Source organism: Carcharodon carcharias, chromosome 11, assembly GCF_017639515.1.
Source record: "Carcharodon carcharias isolate sCarCar2 chromosome 11, sCarCar2.pri, whole genome shotgun sequence".
Taxonomy (NCBI): domain Eukaryota; kingdom Metazoa; phylum Chordata; class Chondrichthyes; order Lamniformes; family Lamnidae; genus Carcharodon; species Carcharodon carcharias.
Window position 1 is genome coordinate 159,874,345 of NC_054477.1, and position 20,650 is coordinate 159,894,994.

General features: G+C 45.5%; 1 protein-coding gene across 6 annotated transcripts in view; it reads right to left on the bottom strand.

The window, feature by feature from the left end:
• dock9b (dedicator of cytokinesis 9b) overlaps positions 1-20,650 on the bottom strand; it is a 298,109-nt gene that overhangs the window by 95,922 nt on the left and 181,537 nt on the right. For all 6 annotated transcript variants that reach the window (XR_005944397.1, XM_041198638.1, XM_041198635.1 and 3 more), the window contains exons 21-28: positions 18,306-18,427; positions 16,764-16,850; positions 14,438-14,527; positions 12,510-12,625; positions 10,969-11,035; positions 8,802-8,927; positions 6,834-6,905; positions 1,683-1,829 (exon numbers count right to left, since the gene is read on the bottom strand). Coding sequence is in view for 5 of the 6 variants with exons in the window: in XM_041198638.1 (XP_041054572.1) it covers positions 1,683-1,829; positions 6,834-6,905; positions 8,802-8,927; positions 10,969-11,035; positions 12,510-12,625; positions 14,438-14,527; positions 16,764-16,850; positions 18,306-18,427 (827 nt within the window). In the remaining variant the exon portion in view is untranslated. The remainder of the gene's footprint in view (positions 1-1,682; positions 1,830-6,833; positions 6,906-8,801; positions 8,928-10,968; positions 11,036-12,509; positions 12,626-14,437; positions 14,528-16,763; positions 16,851-18,305; positions 18,428-20,650) is intronic.

Below are 20,650 nucleotides of genomic sequence, written 5' to 3' on the forward strand. Positions count from 1 at the left end.
AACATTTCTCAAAATTGAGTTTTTTTTTTAAAAACAGTTAGGAAGTACTTTGGGAGACTAAAAGTGCTACCAATGTGAGCATCAATTATGCTACTTAAAACCAAGATGGTTAAAACTAAAACTAATAAACTGCGCAAAAAGAAGAGGCACAGCCATTCACCAAGTTCAAGCGAATGGAAGTCAAGGAACAAGTTGTGAGGAAGCACAGCGTGGTCGGTGTTGCTCGGCTAACGATCTGTGCACAGGTTCAAATCTCATCCCTTAAATTCAACTCAGTGAAATAAATCAGGTTACTATTAGTAATGGTGACCACGGAGCTGAATTTGTATAGCAACCCACCGGGTAAACTTCGACGGGTAGCGAGCCCACCGCCTTCCTGCCCAAGCGACCCATTCCCCAAAACATGGTTGGGGGGGGGGGGGGGGGGCACGGAAATCGGCAGCCTGCCCACCATTTCGACAAAAATCGTTAACGGGCAATCGAACTCGTCCACAAGCCAACTGACCCAAGTCTTACGCTGCCCACTCCGTACTGTGGTTGGCGTGGGCAGGTGAGTTGAGAGCGGGTGGTTTGCTTTTTCGTCATCTGAGGTGAACCGGGTGAAGGAAGGAGGGTATACATCCTTTGGCAGAGTGGTCCAGTGCACATATCGCAGGATCATTACTCCACACCTCCGGAATGCTTAGCTACTGCAACGACACCATGATTTCACCAGAACAAGAGCAAAATATAAAAAGACAATCTGAAATCAAAACGCTGGAAACACTCAGCAGGTCAGGCAGCATCTGCGGAGAGAGAAACTGAGTTAACGTTTCAGATTCTGACCATAGGTGGCTGACCTGATTTTTTTTTTTCTTTATTCTTTCATGGCTTGTGGGTGTCGCTGGCAGGGCCAGCATTTGTTGCCCATCCCTAATTGTCCGTGAGCTGAGAGGTTTGCTAGGCCATTTCAGAGGGCAGTTAAGAGTCAACCACATTGCTGTGGGTTTGGAGTCACATATCAGCCGGACTGGGTAAGGGAGGCAGATTTCCTTCCCTAAAGTGTATTAGTGAACCAGATTTTTTTTTCAAACAGCAATCGATGACAGTTGTTATATAATTATATTTTATATTGAATTTAAATTCCACCAGCAGCTGTGGTGGGATTTGAACCCATGTCCCCAGAGCATTAACCTGGGCCTCTGGATTACTGGTCCAGTGACATTACCGCCACTATCTCCCCCCATGTTTTTCTCTCTCTCTCTCTCTCTGTTTCTCTCTCCACAGATGCTGCCGAACTCACTGAGTATTTCCAGCATCTTCTGTTTGCATTTGGAGGCTATTTCATTATTCCATAATGTTCAGCTGTTGTGTTGTGGATACACAGGCAGTTGAGCTGACTCGAGTACTGCATCAGGGAATGGATTGCAACAACCAAAAATCCATAAGCCATAAGCATTTGGGTGAAAAATAATTTGTCAGAAGTCTTAAGCAACAAAATTTCGCCCTCCATTGACCGGGTTTTCACTATTATTGTTGAGAAGGTCCAAAGCTGATGCGATACATCAGCCAATTGCCTCTGACCATTAGTGTGATCAAAGTTCACTTTGCTTTTCAGAATCTCAAGGCCATTGAACATCGAACACATGTCCACAAACATGTAAGTACGAACTGACGGAAAGGTTAGCTCTGACAATCCTTACCTTAATGAAGACAGCGAGGCTGTGATTCGCATTCCGAGCCTCCTCCGGCTTGTCTTTGTACTTCTGTGTGATGTGCGGCATCAGCAGGTTGACAAGAGTCTCCACCGTGTGCTGGTAAGAGGCAGGGAAACGCTGATTCCGGAATAACTAAATAAACCAGACAAGGACAGAAACTTTTCAGAACATTAGATTAATAACCACTGTTTTTATTGCAGTGTAAAAATCTCATCCTGGTTTTCAAGTCCCACCATAGTTTCACCCTTCCTCTCTCTGTAGCCTCCTCCAGCCCCCTCTGATATCTTTGCACTCCTCCAATTCTGGCCTCTTGGGCTTCCCAGATATTCATCCTTCCATTATTGGTGGCTGTGCCTTCAGATGACTCTCAAATTTTCTCATTCAACCTCCCTCTTGCCCTTTAATGCTTAAGACCTGTCTCTTTGATTGAGGTTTTGGTCATCTGTTCTAATACCTCCAGTTTCTGGTCAATGGTATCCCCCAGGATAGATAGGCTCTCACAATAAAGTGCCTTGGGACAATTTATTACATGAAACGCACAAAACAACATGAATAATTGTTGGGTACAGCACAAACTGTCCATAATTTGGTATAAACAATTGGTATTTAATTGAGAAACTAAAAGGTAAATATTTGCTTACTGATGCTCAGTTTGGGTTCCACCACAGCCACTCAGCTCCTGACCTCATTACAGCCTTGCTTCAAACATGGACAAAAGAGCTGAACCCCTGAGGTGAAGTGAGGGTGACTGCCCTTGACATCAAGGCAGCATTTGACCGAGTGTGGCATCAAGGAGCCTCAGCAAAACTGGGGTCAATGGGAATCAGGGGGAAAACTCTCCACTGGTTGGATTCATACCTAGCACAAAGGAAGATGGCTGTGGTTGTTGGAAGTCAATCATATCAGCCCCAGGGCATCACTACAGAAGTTCCTCAGGATAATGTCTTAGGCCCAACCATCTTCAGCTGCTTCATCAATTACCTTCCTTCCATCATAAGGTCAGAAGTGGGGATGTTCGCTGATGATTGCACAATGTTCAGCACCATTCGCAACTCCTCAGATACTGAAGCAGTCCATGTCCAAGTGCAGCAAGGCCTGGACAATATCCAGGCTTGGGCTGACAAGTGGTAAGTAACATTCGCACCACACATATGTCAGGAAATGACCATCTCCAACAAGAGAGAATCTAACCATCGCCCCATGACATTCAATGGCATTACGATTGCTGAATCCAACACTATCAACATCCTGGGGGTTAACATTGACCAGAAACTGAACTAGGCTAGCCACATAAACACTGTGGCTACAAGAGCAGGTCAGAGACTAGGAATCCTGCAACGAGTAACTCACCTCCTGACTCCTCAAAGCCTGTCAACCATCTACAAAGCACAAGTCAGGAGTGTGATGGAATACTCCCCACTTGCCTGGATGAGTGCAACTCCTTTCCTAACAGCATTGTGGGTGTACCTACACTCCATGGACTGCAGCGGTTCAAGGAGGCAGCTCACCACCACCTTCTCAAGGGCAATTTGGGATGGGCGATAAATGTTGGCCCAGCCGGTGATGCCCACATCCCATCGATGTACAAAAGAAAAAGGAAAATCAAAAATTTACATTGATACAAGTGTGTGTACCATTCTTTTTACATATTCCTTTCTGGGGTGTGGGTGTCCCTGACAAGGCCAATATTAGTAGCCCAATCCTTCGTGGCCTCAAGGTGGTGGGGAGCTGTCTCCTTGAACCGCTGCAGTCCATGTGGTGTAGGTACACCCACAGTGCTGTTAGGGAGGGAGTTCCAGGATTTTGACCCAACGACAGTGAAGGAACTGTTTAACTGAAATTCCTGGGAGCAGGAGAGGGATCTTTACTCTCACCTAGTATCCAAAATATATTACTAAAAAGTTAAAGATAATTACTGCACAATATTTATTTTTACTGCTCGAGAAACTTAGCATTTGTTTTTACCACATTCACTACCATACACCTTTAACGCCACAAGCAACTGCTGTGACTTAGGTTGGGATCCTCCAGCACTGTCATGGCAGGCCAGCCAAAAGACTTTCGGCGGGACCAGACGATCCTGGCAGCTAATGGGACATCGACCCTGTCAAGTGCTATAAGAATTTTATACGCTTCAATGAGAATCCAACTCCAATGAGTATAGGCCCAATCTGCTTAACCTTTCCACGTCAAGTGAAGTACTTTCTGAACTGCAATCACTGTTATAACGCTGGAAACATGACAGCCAATTTGTGCACAGCAGATTCCAAAAAACAGCAATGGGATAATGAACAGACTATCCGTTTTTTTTTAGTGATGTTGGATGAGGGATGATTATTAGCCAGAATACCACAGAGAGCTGCTCTGCTCTTCTTCAAAATAGTGCCAGGGAATCCCTTTCACAACCATCTGAGGGGGATGCAGCTTAACATCACATCCGAAAGACTCCATCTCCGACAGTGCAGCACTCCCTCAGTATCCGCCTGGATTCTGTGCTCATATCTCTGGAGTGGGATTTGAACTCATAACCTTCTGAATCTGGATGTTTTGGTGGTTATATTTCCTATTCTTTCATCTGTGGTTTCAATCATGCATACACAATGACACTCAACTACTTTTAAAACAGGAATAATGTGAAGCAGCACAATAATTCACTCTTTTTGCTTTGCAATGGCTGGCAGTTGGCTGATAGGTTGCGAGACAGGAACAAGATACAAAACAGATGTGCAGATGTGTCCCGGATACTTGGAATACATTCATTAAACAGGCAACAGCGTGTGCAAACACGAGATCAGAGGCAGGAGTTGAAAATGAATAACACAGCTTAATAACTTTGAAACATCTAATTAGGTGGATGTGTGTTGGTAATAATTAACCAAAAAAAACACACAACTCATTTAATGTACCAGCACAGAAACAGGCTGTTTGGCCCAACTGGTCCATGCTGGTGTTTATACTCCACACAAGCCCCTTCCCACCCCATTTCATCCTCACCCTATCAGCATATCCTTCTATTCCTTTCTGCCTCATGCGTTTATCCAGCTTCCCCTATACTATTCACCTCAACCACTCCTTGTGGTAGCAAGTTCCACATTCTCACCATTCTCTAGGTAAAGACTACCTCCGAAACTCCCTATTGGATTTATTAGTGGCCCTCTTTTGTTTATGTCCCCAGTTATATGTTCCTCCATAAGCAGACACAGTTTGATTTCTATGGATTTTATTTAAACAAAATTCTTACCGAATTAGACAGATAAAACAGGATATACAAGAAAAAATATTCAGTGTTTCCTAGTTCCTCCATCCTTAAATAAAATACAGTCCATTATGATATGGTTCAACTGGTTCTTAAATAATTCTAAGATTTTCACATCCGTTACCCTTCAGCGCTTAATATTAAGAATTTTTAACATTCATTCACGGGATGTGGGCTTCGCTGGCTGGGCCAGCATTTATTGCCCATCCCTAGTTGCCCTTGAGAAGGTGGTGGTGAACTGCCTTCTTGAACCGCTGCAGTCCATGTGGTGTAGGTACACCCACAGTGCTGTTAGGGAGGGAGCTCCAGGATTTTGACCCAGCGACAGTGAGGGAACGGCGATATATTTCCAAGTCAGGATGGTGAGTGAATTGGAGAGCAACTTCCAGGGGGTGATTACCCCATGTATTTGCTACGCTTGTTCTTCTAGGTGGTAAAGGTCATGGATATGGAAGGCGCTTTCGAAGGAAGCTTGGGGAGTTGCTGCAGTGTGGATGTTACACATATTGTCACTGTGTGTTGGTGGTGCAGGGAGTGAATGTTTAAGGTGGTGGTTGGGGTGCCGATCAAGTGGGCCGCTTTGTCCTGATTTGTGCCGAGCTTCTTGAGTGTTAAGGGAGCTGCACGCATCCAAGTGAGAAGTATTCCATCACACTCCAGACTTGTGCCTTGTAGATGGTGGTCAGGCTTTGGGGAGTCAGGTGAGTTATTCTCTGCAGAATTCCCAGCCTCTGACCTGCTCTTGTAGGCACTGTATTTATATTATGTATTTATGTACTTAAGTGGTGTGTTGAACGAAACTACAAGAGCAACTTGCATTTATATAGCATATTTAACATTAAAATATATTGACATTTGGTAGTACAGAACTTGACTTGCTGATAAAAAGAGACGTGTTGAAGCTTTTCGTTTTGCACTCATCAGGACACTTGCAAGAATACAAATATATGGCTGAAAACAACGATTTATACTGCATGTGAAGAGAGTGCTGATTGGTTGGCAAGTGGCATTGCCATGGAGAATGCACCGCTGATGGTGACTGACAGTTAACTGCCAAACATTGTTTGAAATTTAAACCAGGCAGCTTGACCCTGATTGGTCAATGTCTTGACGAACAGCTTAGACGTGTCTCTTTTTTTCAGCAATATTAACATATCCCAAAGCGTTTCACAGGAACGTGATGAAATATTATTTGAGATTGAGTCACATAAGATGACCAGCAGCTTGGTCAAAAGGTTAGTTTTAAGCAATGTCTTAAAGGAGAGAGAGAGAGAAAGAGAGAGAGAGACAGAGAGAGAGAGAGGGAGAGAGAGAGAGAGAGGGAGAGAGAGAGAGAGAGGGAGAGAGAGAGAGAGACGGAGAGAGAGAGAGAGACGGAGAGAGAGAGAGAGACGGAGAGAGAGAGACGGAGAGAAAGAGAGACAGACACACAGAGACAGAGACAGAGAGAGAGAGAGAGAGAGAGAGAGAGAGAGAGAGAGACAGGGACAGAGACAGACAGACAGAGAGAGAGAGAGAGAGAGAGACAGAGAGGCCGAGCGGTTTAGGAAGGGAATTCCAGAGCTTAGGACCCAGACAGGTGAAAACGCAGCCACTAAATGTGGATGATAAAATTCTGCAATACTTAAGAGGCCAGAATTGGAGGAGCAGAAGAGATCTCGGAGGGTTGTTGGGCTGCAGGAAGTTACAAGTACTGGGAGGAGTGCAACCCTCAAGGGAATACAATGATGAGATTTAGGATAGAGGAAATGGAGTTTTGGACAAACTTGAGTTTAGGGGAGCTGAATGGATCAATTAATAAAGTTCATTCTAATCCAAATATCAACATGGTTTAAAAAGAAATCCTCCTACGCATCAGGAACTAACACAAGGGTGCTTACCTTCAGTTTGCTGGTTTCTATAAGATGCTGGGCCATTGACTTGATCAATGCCTCCAGGAAAAACCAAGAATACTAAAAACAAACAAAACCTTTTTTAAGCATAATGAACGTAAATTTGAAACGTGTTAAACAAACAGAGAAAATGCATCCCCAAAGAACAATCAAATCATCAGCTATCACAAGATGATGCATTATGCTCATGTTACAATGCCCCTGTATCTATTAAAAATCTCATGTATACAAACACTTCCTGTTGTACTGATTATCGCACTATTAAATCAACAATTAACATGGACAATCCCAATGAAACCACTTATCTGCTATGTTCATATTATTTTTCAATATATCTTCATGGGATGTGGGTGTTGCTGAAAAGGCCAGCATTTGTTGACTGAATTTAATTGCCCTTGAACAGAGTGGCCTTGAGGGCAACTAAGAGTCAACCCTGTTGCTGTGGGTCTGGAGTCACATGTAGGCCAGACCGGGTAAGGATGGCAGATTTCCTCAAGGCCCAGTTGGGTTTTTACAACAATCAATGATAGTTTCATGGTCACCGGTGCTGAGACTAGCTTTATATTCCAGATTTATGAGTTGAATTTAAATTCCATCAGCTGCCATGATGGGATTTGAACCCATGCCTCCCGCAGCATTAACCCCTGGATCATTAGTCCAATGACATTAGCACTACACCACCTTCTTCCCCAAGGAGCAGCACCACTGCCGTTACCTGGTTATTATATTGAATTTTGCAGCACAAAAACAGGCCATTCAACCAACTGCTCCATGTGTGTGTTTATGCTCCACACCAGCTTCCTCCCACCCCTCTTCATTTCAATCGATCAACACATCCTTCTATTCCTTTCCCCTTCATGTGTTTATCCAGCTTCCCCTTAACTACGTCTACGCTATTCAGTTTAGCCACTCCCTGTGGTAGCAAGATCCACATTCTCACCAATCTCTGCGTAAATCTTACTGCATTTCTTAATGACTTAATAAATGGCATTTGGGTACTGCAAACAGACTGTGGAATTAATTAGATAAGAATGTGCCAAAATACTCTCAATATTTAAGATAGGTAAGAAAATCAGGAAATTGTTGTATCGGTGCTGAAGGTGTTGATGAATTTCCAGCGTCAGGAATGTGCTTTCGATTATTTTCCTAACTTGTGAATGACCTGATCCAACTTAAAGATCCCATCCCAATAATTAGATGGAATTTTACAGCACAGAAACAGACCATTCAGCCCATCATGTATGTGTCGGTGTTAATGCTCCATTCGAGCCTCCACCCACCCTTCCTCGATTCACCCTCCCCTCCCTCCCCGCCCCACCCTCCCCGCCTCACCCTCCCCTCCCCTCCTCACCCTCCCCGGTCACATCCTCCCCTCCGTGGCACACCCTCCCCACCCCTCCCTCCCCTCGCCACCTCACCCTCCCCTCCCCACCCTCCCCACCTCACTCTCCCCACCCTCCCCACCTCACCCTCCCCGTCACACCCTCCCCTGTCACATCCTCCCCTCCGTGGCCCACCCTCCCCACCCCTCCCTCCCCTCGCCACCTCACCCTCCCCGCCACACCCTATCAGCAAACAATTCAATCGCAGCGACAGTGGGAAATAAGAGTAAATTTAAAAACGGGACTTCAAAATGGATCCTATTTAAGAGCTTGTGACGGGAATGAAAATATCACCAGAAGTAGCAAGAACAATCTGTAAAAGGAGCATGTTTCAGTGGGGCTTTTTTTGATCCAAATATAGTTTGGCAAAACGGCATCGAACCCGAAAGCGGGTGCCGATGAACCAATCACCGGCGGACGGTGAGCACACTGTCCACTTTGCTGCAGCTGTGCCGATGAACCAATCACTGGCGGATGGTGAGCACACTGTCCACTTTACTGCAGCTGCTTTCACGTCGCTCCAAAACCAGCCCCGAGCTTCTTACAACTTACAACGGACTAAACTTTAATCTACCTTCAGCAGTTTGTTGCAGGTGAGAAAGTCAGCTGTTGTCTTGAGCAGAACAGTCATGGATTTGGCCAGCTCCTCGTGGACAGTCTTGCATTTGGAGGAATTGCAAGGCTCTGTTTTGAAGACAAACTGGGGAAAGCAACCAAGAGTTGAGAGGAAGGAAAGGATTCATTAATGCTTGTACACAGGGAGCTCAGTACAATAATCCTCTGGGGCCATTATAAAAACCACTCATTTTGACGTTAATATAATTGACCGCAAAAATTATGACCATATGAAATCAGGCTTTGCACTATATCCATTAGAATTACAGTCTGGTGCCAAGCTAAGATCAGAAAGATCCCAGAGACTCCACTCAATCAAACAAAACCCCATTTAATGACAAATTCAATGTTCAGAGAAAAAAAGACTGAAAGGTTTGCATTTAAACATTAAATGTCAGAAAGCCTGACCTGCCTTTTAAAAAATTAACATCTGACCCACACAGCTTGGCCTAGTTCTTGCTGGCTGGAATATAACACTGTGGTTGGGATTTAGGATCAACACCAGTGACAAGGTTACACATATTTTAAGTGTGAAAATGTGTGTTATTGTGTGGACTGCAACACAACTGTTCAGGGCGCAGTTCCTGTCACTGTGAACTGAGTCCCAGAAGCTTGTTTTAAAGGCATCAGTATAAGCCACTGCTGACTGGATCAAAACCACTCAGAGGAGGCCATTCAGCCCTTCAAGCACAATTCTGCCATTTGATTAGTTCATGGCTGATCTATGCCTTAACTCCGTTTGGCTGCTCAAGTCCCGCAGTCTTTAATCCCCTTTCCCAACAAAAATCAATCACTCAGCTTTGAAATTTTCAATTGACTCCCAACCTCAGCAGCTTTTACAGGGTGGGGGTGTGGGGGAAGAGAGTTCCAGATTTCCACCCCATTTTGTGTGAAGAAGTGCTTCCTGACATCACCCCCTGAACGGCCTGGCTCGAAATTTTGAGGTAATGCTCTCATGTTCTGGACTCCCCCTCCACACCGCCCCCCAGCTCCCACCCTCTGCCAACTCCCACCCACCGCACCCCCAACCAGCGGAAATGGAGTTGATAGAGAGATATTATTGTATACCTCAATCACCTTAAACATCTCAATCTTCTATACTTGCACCTCGTCTGTACAACAGTGCACTCACAGGTGAACCGGAAAAGGATTTGGTTAAACATTCAGCTCATTAAACACTCGGGGCTTGATTTTCAATTTGGGGTCAGAAATCTAACGCCTGGATAATTTCTGGGTCCTAATCCCCTGATGCAATCTTCAAGCGTGAAAGCCTTCCTTGGGCCGGTGATGTCGAGGTCTGCAAGGAGGTGAGAGGTGCCTGTTGGAGCGTCAAAAGGCAGGCGGTAGCCATGATGGAGCCTGCCGCTGCCTTTGCATGAGAGAGGAAGGCCAGGAGCCTCAGTGCTCAGAGAACTGGCCAAACAGCCCAGTCCAACAGCCCAGCGCCCAATCTCGTAGTGAACCCCTGGGGGTGGGGGTTGGGGGGGGGGGGGGGGTGGGTAAAAACTATTTCCGGGTTAAACAAAAACCTTTGCGGCTCCCCACAGCGAAGCCAACCAGCTGTGTGCTGATGTGCACCAGACTGTTAGGGTTTGGCGATTTCCAATTGGAAAGTCTCCTCCTGGCCCGTTAACAAGCTCCTCAAGGAGCTTAAAGGGCCGTTAACTGGAGGCGAGCGCATTGCTGGATACTCTCTCGGCCCTTGTTTTGGAAACTGTGTCGCTTCTGGAGATGTCGAAATCCAGTGAAGCCCTCCAAAAATGCAAATTTCAATGCACGCCCACACCCCTGCTCACCCACCTCCTGCAGCGGAGAATTCAGCCCCCCCCTGAGTCAATGGTTAAGGGACAATACAGAATCCTGTTCACACATCTTAACGTGGTCATGGAACGAGATTCAGAACACCCAAACCGAAAGAGAAAAGTAATTGTGCTGATGTAACCGACTGGTTAAATTTAGGGTCAAATGGTTCGAGGGCAAAGTTTCAGTAAGTGGACCTCCATTCCCAGCTCCAAAGGACTGACAAGACACAGCGCTCAATCTGATGCTCCCTGTACCGTTCTGTTGAAGCCAGCAGTCACACATTCACATATTATTATGTGTGGTGGTTGCTTTGTCAGGAGTACCTTTATGTAGGACCTCAGGTAGTGTTCCAGGCCTTCATGACACTGTGAGACAATGTGCACAAGAACCCTAGGAAGAGAATTTCATGAAATTAAAGGTTACCACGGAAACAGAGATGGTGCACAAAAGCAAATCATGGCGAATGCTGGAAACCGGAAATAAAAACCCTGGGCAGGAGGAGAGAAAAACATTAGCTCTGTTTCTCTCCCTCCCCAGATGCTGCCTGACCTGCTGAGCATTTCCAGCATTTTCTGCTTTTACACAGGAGCCCTGTGAGTTGAAGATTACACCTTCTCAGCTGGGAATCCTGCGATGAGTAACTCACCTCCAGACTCCCCAGAGCCTGTCCACCATCTACAAGGCACAAGTCAGGAGTGTGATGGAATACTCCCCACTTGCCTGGATGAGTGCAGCTCCCACAACACTCAAAAATCTCAATACCATCCAGGACAAAGCAGCCCCACTTGCTTGGCACCCCATTCACAAACATTGACTCCCTCCACCACTGATGCACAGTAGCAGCAGTGTGTACCATCTACAACATGCACTGCAGAAACTCACCAAGACTCCTTAAACAGCACCTTCCAAACCCACGACCACTGCCACCTAGAAGGACCAAGGGCAGCAGACACATGGGAACACCACCAGCTGCAAGTTCCCCTCCAAGCCACACACCACCCAGACTTGGAAACATATCGCCGTTACTTCACTGTCGCTGGGTCAAAATCCTGGAACACCCTCCCCAACAGCATTGTGGGTATACCCACCCCACATGGACTGCAGCAGTTCAAGAAGGCAGCTCACCACCACCTTCTCAAGGGCAATTAGGGATGGGTAATAAATGCTGGCCCAGAGAGTAACACCCACATCCTATGAACGAATAACAAAAATAAATGGTAAACAGCTCTGCTTTAGGTCACTATTTTGCGTGTGTGCATGTTCTTACACACTCATGAGAGGGGAGGACGAAAGTATGAGTGGGGGTATGAGAAAGTGAGTGCCAAAGCATATGAAAGAGACAATGAACGAGAATATTAGTAAACTCAAGTCAAAGGACGAGAGAGACAGACAGAAAGAATGTTTGTCAATATATATGCATTAGGATCTGTGCTACAATGGAGTTGACTGCATAACTAAAAGGATGGAAGATCTGTCTGCAGTGGATTTGATTCCAGGTTCCAGTGATAAAAGGATATTCCTCTTTCATCCATATCAATTTTTGATATGCTGCACGATCACTTTAAGCTCTCAATGCTGATCGCTCCTCTGTATCTGCACAATGAATAATTCATGGAACAATTAGCTCCTTTGTAGAACCAACCATTTATTGTTTGAGGCGGGACAAATGGTAGTTATCCAAGATATACTGTCACAGGTGCTTTTAACCCAAAGCTGCAGCTCACTGATAATTCCATTTTTATCACTTGTCAACATTTTGTCAACATTTAGTCGGCAGGATTTCAGAAAATGGAGGAATTGTCCTTCAAAATTCAAGACATTGTCCTCAAAATAAATGAACAATACCCGTACACATTTTATTTACCTTGTAACATTAATGGCAACATCCTCTTGTGTGGTCCTTGCAAGCACACGGAACAATTGGTTCAGGATTGTGGGCAGGAAATTGATCATCACGTGGCTTTCCATTGCATGCAGGCTCTGGAAGAAAGATGAGTTGCAGGATACAGATGCATGAATACAATCACACCCGCCATTAAATATGCCCACAGCCCCGAGTCGCAAACAGAATATCCCAACTCCCTAAACAATCAGTTTCCCCCGCTTGGTCTTCTTGGGCCAAGCACTTTCTGATGAGGGAAAGCAAGATGCCAACTCCCCAGAACGCTGCACTTCTTCTCGAGGCACATTCTGCCTCTCGGATGAGGGTTCTCGGATGGGGGTATAAAACTGAGGCCCTGTCTGCCCTCTCAGGCAGACGCTGAAGATCCCACAGCTGTATTCGAAGAAGAGCAGGAGCGATCACCCCAGTGTCCTCAACCAATGTCTAAAAAAGACCATCCGATCATTCACTTCATTGGGGTCTTGCTGTGCAGAGATTGGCTCATCACGTGTACTCTTGTAGTCTGAGGTTTTGAAAGGTGTGAGATAAATGCAAATCTTTCCTTTACAAGGTGATATGACCCTCAAGCAACACAACAATGGGGGTTGATGGTGCAGATTGATCTCCTTTCTTCCTTGTGGAATGGGTCATGCACAGCGCACTGCACTTCCACATGGCAGAATGGCTTAGATCAGACACCCAGCCAAGTGAGCGAATCAAATCTGTCGCTGTCAAAGTTTAGAGTAATGGCGCTCATGCACACTGCCTCCCAGCAAGATGAGGATATTCTTCAGAAGGGATTTCAAATAGACAATCACCAACACAAGAATACCCTTGCCTTGTAACAGTGTTTAAGATGCATACAAACAGCCTGTTATATAAAGGAATCATTTGGAGGACTGTGGGGAAAGAGCAGGGGGTAGTGGGTACTAATTGGAAAGCTCTCTCAAAGAGCCAGCCAAGGCACAATGGGCCAAATGGCCTCCTGTGCTGTAAGATTCTATAATACACTGTGTATGCGAAGACCTGAGTAACAACAAATATTTTTTGGCTTGTTGCAATAACCTGGGCTAAGTGACTAAACTTAAAACAGAGAAATTTTAATCATATATTATTAGTGCGTGTGGTGTAATATTCTATTTTAAATAAGTTATGCACACAGTATTAAGCGGACATGAAACGTCTAAACTAAAGAAGCACAACGATTGAGGATGAGAACTGACCAGATTTGAGCAAAGATGTTTCTATAAACATCTTTCTTACCAAGTCTAATAAACTATTCTGAACTCACTCATTTTATTTGTATTTGCCAGGCGATGCATGCTTCAAACCTTGATTGTAGAATAAAATAGTTTGTGTTTAGTATCTGACAAGGCAAGGTAGATGGACTTTACACAGGATTACACAAGATATCTGGCACAGAAACAGGCCATTCAGCCCAACCAGTCCATTCTGATGTTTATGCTCCACTCAAGCCTCCTCCCAACTTTTCTCAAATAAATCTACCAATGTAACCCTCTATTCCCTTCTCCCTAATATAATTGTCTAGTCGCCCTTTAAATGAATCTATGCTACTCGCTCCAACTACTCCCTGGGGTTGCGAGTCCCACATTCACACCACTCTCTGGGCGGAGAAGTTTCTTCTGAATTTCCGACTGGGTTTCTTGGTGACTATCTTATATTGACGGCCTCCAGTTCTGCTCTTCCCCACAAAAGAAAACATTCTCTCTCTATCCGCTCGATCAAAACCTTTTGCGGTTTTAAACACCTCTATGAGGTCATCCCACAACCTTTGTTTTTTTTTGCAAGAGAGAAGTGGCCCAGCCAGTCAATCCTGTCTTGACGCACATACCCATACACTTCTGGTATCATCCTGACAGGACTTTGGCCTCAAGGGGATGAAAAGTTACCTTGAGGAATTTGACAAGTTCCGTTCCCGAGGCCTGGGCTCCTGAGTCACACTTCTGACAATACTGAAAGAAATTGTTCAAGTGTTGGTCCTGGAAACAATGGCAAAAAGAAATTATTCCTGTAAATGTTTCCAACAAAATTGTCATGCATTCACCTAATTTACAGACCATTAGACAGCACGGGAAATGTCTGTTTTTTAAGCTGCAATGCTCAACAATATCCCAAGAGATGTATTATTTTATAAAAGAGAATGTTTATCTTATGAAGAAGCATTAAAGGGATATTAATTCATGAAAGAGGGCATATAAAAATCATATATGATCAACTTCTTAATCTGTGTCCTCTCATTCTTGTTTGTAGACTGTTTTGGGATTTCCAAAAAGTATTCGATAAGGTGCCATGTTAAAGGTTAATAGAGAAGATAAGGGCTCATGGAGTTGCGGACAAGGTTTTAAAATGGATAGAGGATTGGTTAACAGATAAAAAGCCGAGAGTGGGCATAAAACAGGCTTTTTCAAGTTGCAGGCAGTGAATAGTGGGGTGCCGAGAAGATAAGTGCTGAGGCCTCAGCTATTTACAATCTGTGTTAATGACTTAGCTGAAGAGACAGCGAGTAATGTATCTAAGTTTGCTGACGATACCAAGCGAGGTGGAAAGGTAAGCTGTGTGGAGGACACAGAGAGGCTGCAAAGTGATACAGACAGGTAAAGTGAGAGGGCAACAAGATGGCAGATGGAGTATAGTGTAGGGACGTGTGAAGTTATTCACTTTGGTCGTAAGAACAGAAAAGCAGAATTTTTTTTTTAAAAAGATGTGGAACTTCTGAGTGTGGATGTTCAAAGAGACTTGGCTGCGCTTGTACAAGGAATGTAGGAAGTTTGCATGCAGGTGCAGCAAGCAATTAGGAAGGCAAACTGCATGTTGGCCTTTGTTGCACAAGGATTGGAGAACAATAGCAAAGCGGTCTTGCTACAGTTGTACGGGGTTTTGGTGAGATGACATCTCCGTGCAGTTTTGGTCTGCACGTTTAAGAAAGGTACTATTTGTATTAGAGGCGGTACAGCGAAGGTTCACTAAATTGGTTCCAGGGATGAGGGCTTTGTCCTATGATGAGACACTGAATAAACTGGACTATATTCTCTGGAGTTTAGAAGACTAAGAGGCGATCTCATTGAAACCTACAACGTTCTGAAGGAGTTTGAAAGAGTAGACGCTGAGAGATTGTTTCTACTGGTCAGCGAATCTAAAACTCCGGGGCACATTCTCAGGATAAGGGGAGTCCATCATTTCGGACTGAGATGAGGAGAAATTTCTTCACTCAAAGGGTTGAGAATCTTTGGAATTCTCTTCCCCAGAGGGTTGTGGATGCTCCGTTGCTGGTGCAGTAAAGGCTGACATGCTATTTGCCTTCCTAATTGCTTGCTGCACCTGCATGTTAACTTTCTCTGTTCCTTGTACACGCAAGTCTCTCTGAACATCCACACTCAGCAGATCCACATCTTTTAATTTAAGGCTGGGATAGACAGATTTTTGGTCTCTCAGGGAATTAAGGGGTATGAAGAGCGGCAGAAAAGTGAAGTTGAAGTCCAAAATCAGCCATGATCATATTGAATGGCTGAGCAGGCATGAAGGGTCATGTGGTCTACTCCTGCTCCTATTCCCTGTGTTCATGTACCATCAGCTAATGGGAACAGCTTTTCTTTGCCTACCTTATCTCCTCCTCTTCCTTTAGGTACCATGCCCTAAGGAGGTGTTGGCGACCAAGGACTCCATTAGATTGGTCCATGATTACCGCTTGGCAGTAGTTTGCTGTCTTCTCTGCAGTATGGGTGACCAGGAAACGCTCCCACTTTTACCTCCTGCCATCAGGCGTATTGGAAGGATTTACAGGCTGATAATCAACCTGTTTGGCCACATTACGAACACACCTTCCATGGTCAATGGGAAGCGGGATTTGAACGCTTGGACCCAGAGCTTCTGGCTCAGAGGTAGGGACACCACCCACTATGCCACAAGACTCCATCTACCTTATCCAAACCTGTCATAATCTTGTACACCTCTATCAAATCTCTCCTGAAAGTCCTTTGTTCCAGGGAGAACAGCACCAGCTTCTCCAAGCTAACCTTGTAGGTAAAATCCCTCATCCCTGAAACCATTCTGGTAAATCTCTTCTGCACCCGCTCAAGGACCCGCTTGTCCTTCCTGAAGTGGGGTGACCAGAACCAGATGTAATCCTCTCGTTGTGGCCTCATTCTAAAAGCTGGAATCACATATGGAATAATTTCCAAATATATGAACAATCATGAGGAGAACACCAAAACTCACCTGAGTATAGACAGTAGACACAAGGTGCGTCGAGACTTTGAAGATATGTTTGGCTCCGTCGACCCACTTGATTTCAGGACCCAAATGCTGCAAGGTACAATGAAACTGTTAATGGTGATCAGCTTAAAGGACTGGACTTAATGGACCCCCATCAGCAGGTAACATCCAGCAGGTAGCCTTCCCACCAGCAACCCACCCGCACCCCCAACCTGGGGAAATTTCACACCATGCGCAGAATGCAAATGGGCAGGGCGTGGTGGAAAGCGGTGAAGCCTCCTTTGTGCGTCCCCAGCCCAATGGGGACATCCGCCCCTCACCAAGGTCATGTCCCCATTAACCCTCTCCCCTGGCATCTTGAACCTGGCTCCCCAAACCCTTCACCGAGACTCCTGACCCAGGACTTACCTGGGCTCCTCGATGTGGTGGGACTGCCTGTAGTCCCAGCAGCAGCCACTGCTCCTGGTTGGCGCTGGTGGGACTATAGAGCTCCTGGCCAGCCGATTGGCCAGCTCTCTCAGGCACGACTTCATCCTGAGATAGAGGCAGAAATCTCCCCTTAAAGCGATTAACGCTGCTCCCATGTTAAATTGCTGCGGAGCAGCCGCAGGGATCACTGGTAGGGGCTTGGGCTGGGGGGTGGCGGACACCATCACACCCTGTAAAATCCACCACATAGAATTCTTTGAGCTGTGCTCAAAGTTTAGACTTTACATCATAATCCCAGTTTGTCCTAAATCCACAAAATTCCCAACCATCTAAATCCACCCCCCTCAAAAGTCAAAAGCAATACTGTATAGGTTCAGTTTTAGTCAAGTTTAATGATCTATTTTACAAATGGGAAGGTTAAAACTCTTTTAAACGAGCGAGGTTACTGAGAGGTCCCATGAACTCCAGCAAGTTGCAAAATTAATTTCAATAACTCTGCCATTTCAGGATCTGGCATCGGAATAAATGACCATGAAATCTGCTGGATTATTAATATCTAACTGGCCCAATCATGCTCCTGGGAAGAGGCACCAGACACACCAAACTGTCCAGCCTAGGTGACCCCAGTCCCAAACCATGTCATGACACAGAATGTACACCGCAGGCCATTCGGCCCAACTGGTCAATGCCAGTGTTTATGCTCCACATGACCCTGCTCCCAGCCTGCTTCATCTCACCCTATCAGCTTATCCTTCTGTTCCTTTCTCCGGCATGTGTTCATCTAGCTTCCCTTTAAATGTCTGTGCTGTTCACTTCAATTATCCCTACACATTCTAAACACTATCTGAGCAAGGAAATTTCTCCTAAATTCTTCTCAAGTGTACAAAACCTCTTTTATCCCTCAGGGAGCAGTACAAAGAGAGATATTTTGTGCGTTTTATGAATAGAAGAGGGAGCCATAAACAGATGTGGATGACATTAGGCAATGCTGTGAATTGGCACTGGACTCCAATAACTCCTGCGTGCACGCAGGAATGCTGTAGGACAGGACGACTGCGGAATTGTACAAACTCATTTGTCATTCAAGTGATAGCCAAAGCGAGACATCGATCTTACCTTTCCCATTCCCAGTTCCTGGTAACTGAGATAGCCCAAGGGAAGGTTAGCCGAAACTGGTATCTGATTCTCACTGGTCACAACCCGGCCGTCTTTCAGCAATGGAAGCCAGGCGTAACCGACTGGGGGTGGTGGTAAAAGAGGGGAAGGAAACCAGGCTGTTAAAATCATTTGTTAAGAGATTACACCAGCGTTTGGCAAGCCGCTACTGCCAGACATGAATTTTACATCAGTCAAACAGCGTCTGAGAGGAATCACCCACAGCGCAGAATTTAGTCAGACTGCAATCCTTTACTAAATTGAAAAAATAGATCTGATAAAGTTTTAAAGGGGAAAATAAACGTTACACCTAGAAACAAAGACATTGAATGTGACTCCTAACTAAGCAGACTGCTGCAGAGCAAGAGACTACATTGAAGTTTGCATTTAAAGATACTATAGAAACTAGGTAAATAGTGAAATATTTAAAAGTCATCAATTGAGAAACATTAAATCTATCGTTTGAATAGTGGTGCTTTGGAACCTCCAGTTTGCAGAATTAACCGTGGTTGATAACAGAACAATGCTCCATTTATCTCACAAGCAAAATGCTGCAGATGCTAGAAATCTGAAATAAAAAACAGAAAATGACAGAAATACGCAAGAGTATCTGTGGAGGGAGAAACAGAGTTGACATTTCAGTTCGGTGACCTTTCATCAGCACTGTTTCGCTCTCTACAAATGCTGACTGACCTGCTGGTTATTTCTGGCATGTTCTGTTTATCACACTCTGACACACCAGTCGACTAAATTCTGTCATTTTCTTCAAACTATTGGTTTAAACTGCTATGGTTCATTGTTGAACTGAGAAAAATGATTTGTATTGAGAATGGTTAGATGATCATGAATGTCACATGAAGCACAGGACTCAGGAGTGTAGTGAAATTGCACCGTGATATTAATTTAAATAGCAAGAGGGAATTTACACAAGCACATTGACCTAGTGCAGTACTGAGAGAGTGCTGCACTGTATCAATGTGTTGTTTAATGGGATGTTAAAACCAATGTCCCCTCTGCCCACTCAGATGAATGGAAGAGATCCTATGGCCGCTATTTTGAAGAAGAGCAGGTGAGTTCTCCCCCTGTGCCCTGGCTAATATTTACCCCTCGACTAACACCACCTTTTAAAAAGACTTAGGTGATAAACGCTGGAAATGCGAGGAACACTCAGCAGGATAAGTAGCAGATGTGGGGAGAGCGAGAGAGAGAGAGCGAGAGAAAGAGCGAGAGAGAGAGAGAGCGAGAAAGAGAGCGAGAGAGAGAGCAAGAGAGAGAGAGAGAAAGCAAGAGAGAGAGAAAGCAAGAGAGAGAGAGAAAGCAAGAGAGAGAGAGAGAGAGAGAGAGAGGAGACCTTAATGGTCTTGCGCTCCCACTCGATTGTGCTATTTTTTTTCAAGGTTCAATTCAGCTGAATCGGCACAAAAGGTTTTGGAATTTTAAGTGTATCCGGAGTTTCTGTGCCAGTTTTAAAGAACAATAGGTGGGATTCTCCGTGCCCGCCGGCCGCTGGGATCTGCCCGTCCCGCCGCAAGTCGGGACCGGAAAACCCCTGCCCGTGTGTCAGAAGCAAGCCCCACCCCCACATCGGGCCGCCCCCCATTTATAGAATAGAATCACAGGGGAGAATTTTCCCCACGTGGGGTGGGTCGGGAGTGGGCGTGGGTGGAGCCTATCGCGATCGGCTGCGTGCTGCCATTTTAGGTGGGCTGGCCAATTAAGGCCCGCCCAGCGTAACGCTCAGCGCTCCCTATGCGGGCGGGGGGAGGGGAGGGAGGGAGAGTTGGGACCTGCGCTCTGACGCGCAGCAATCTCCCTGAGGAACGAGATTAAGTACATAATGAAAATTTCAAATAAAGAAAGATTGAAATTATTTAGACGTGTCCCCGTCATGTGACAGTGACACATGAGCTGGGACATGTCTATGAGCGGTGGGGGGGGGGGGGGGGGATTATTTATTTATTTAATAAAATCTTCAGGAAACCTCCTCCCGCCCGTGGATGAGGTTTCCTGAAAAACGCGAAGGCCGCTTGGTCTCTTCGCCTGCCCGACAGCCTTAAGGTTGGACGGGTAGACCCGTTAATTATCTAAATTATTGCTCTAATGGCCTTAACAGGCCGCTGACTGTTCAGCAAGGGCACAGCCGACTCTGACACACGCCCACCAAACGAAAGATCTGAACGACGCGCGGTGACATCAGGACACACCCCCGGCGTCACCACCTGTCAGTGTGTTGGGCCCCGCCCCCACACACCAACGGCAATTTTCTGGCCATGGGGGTCATTATGGCACATGGAGGAGGCCACTCG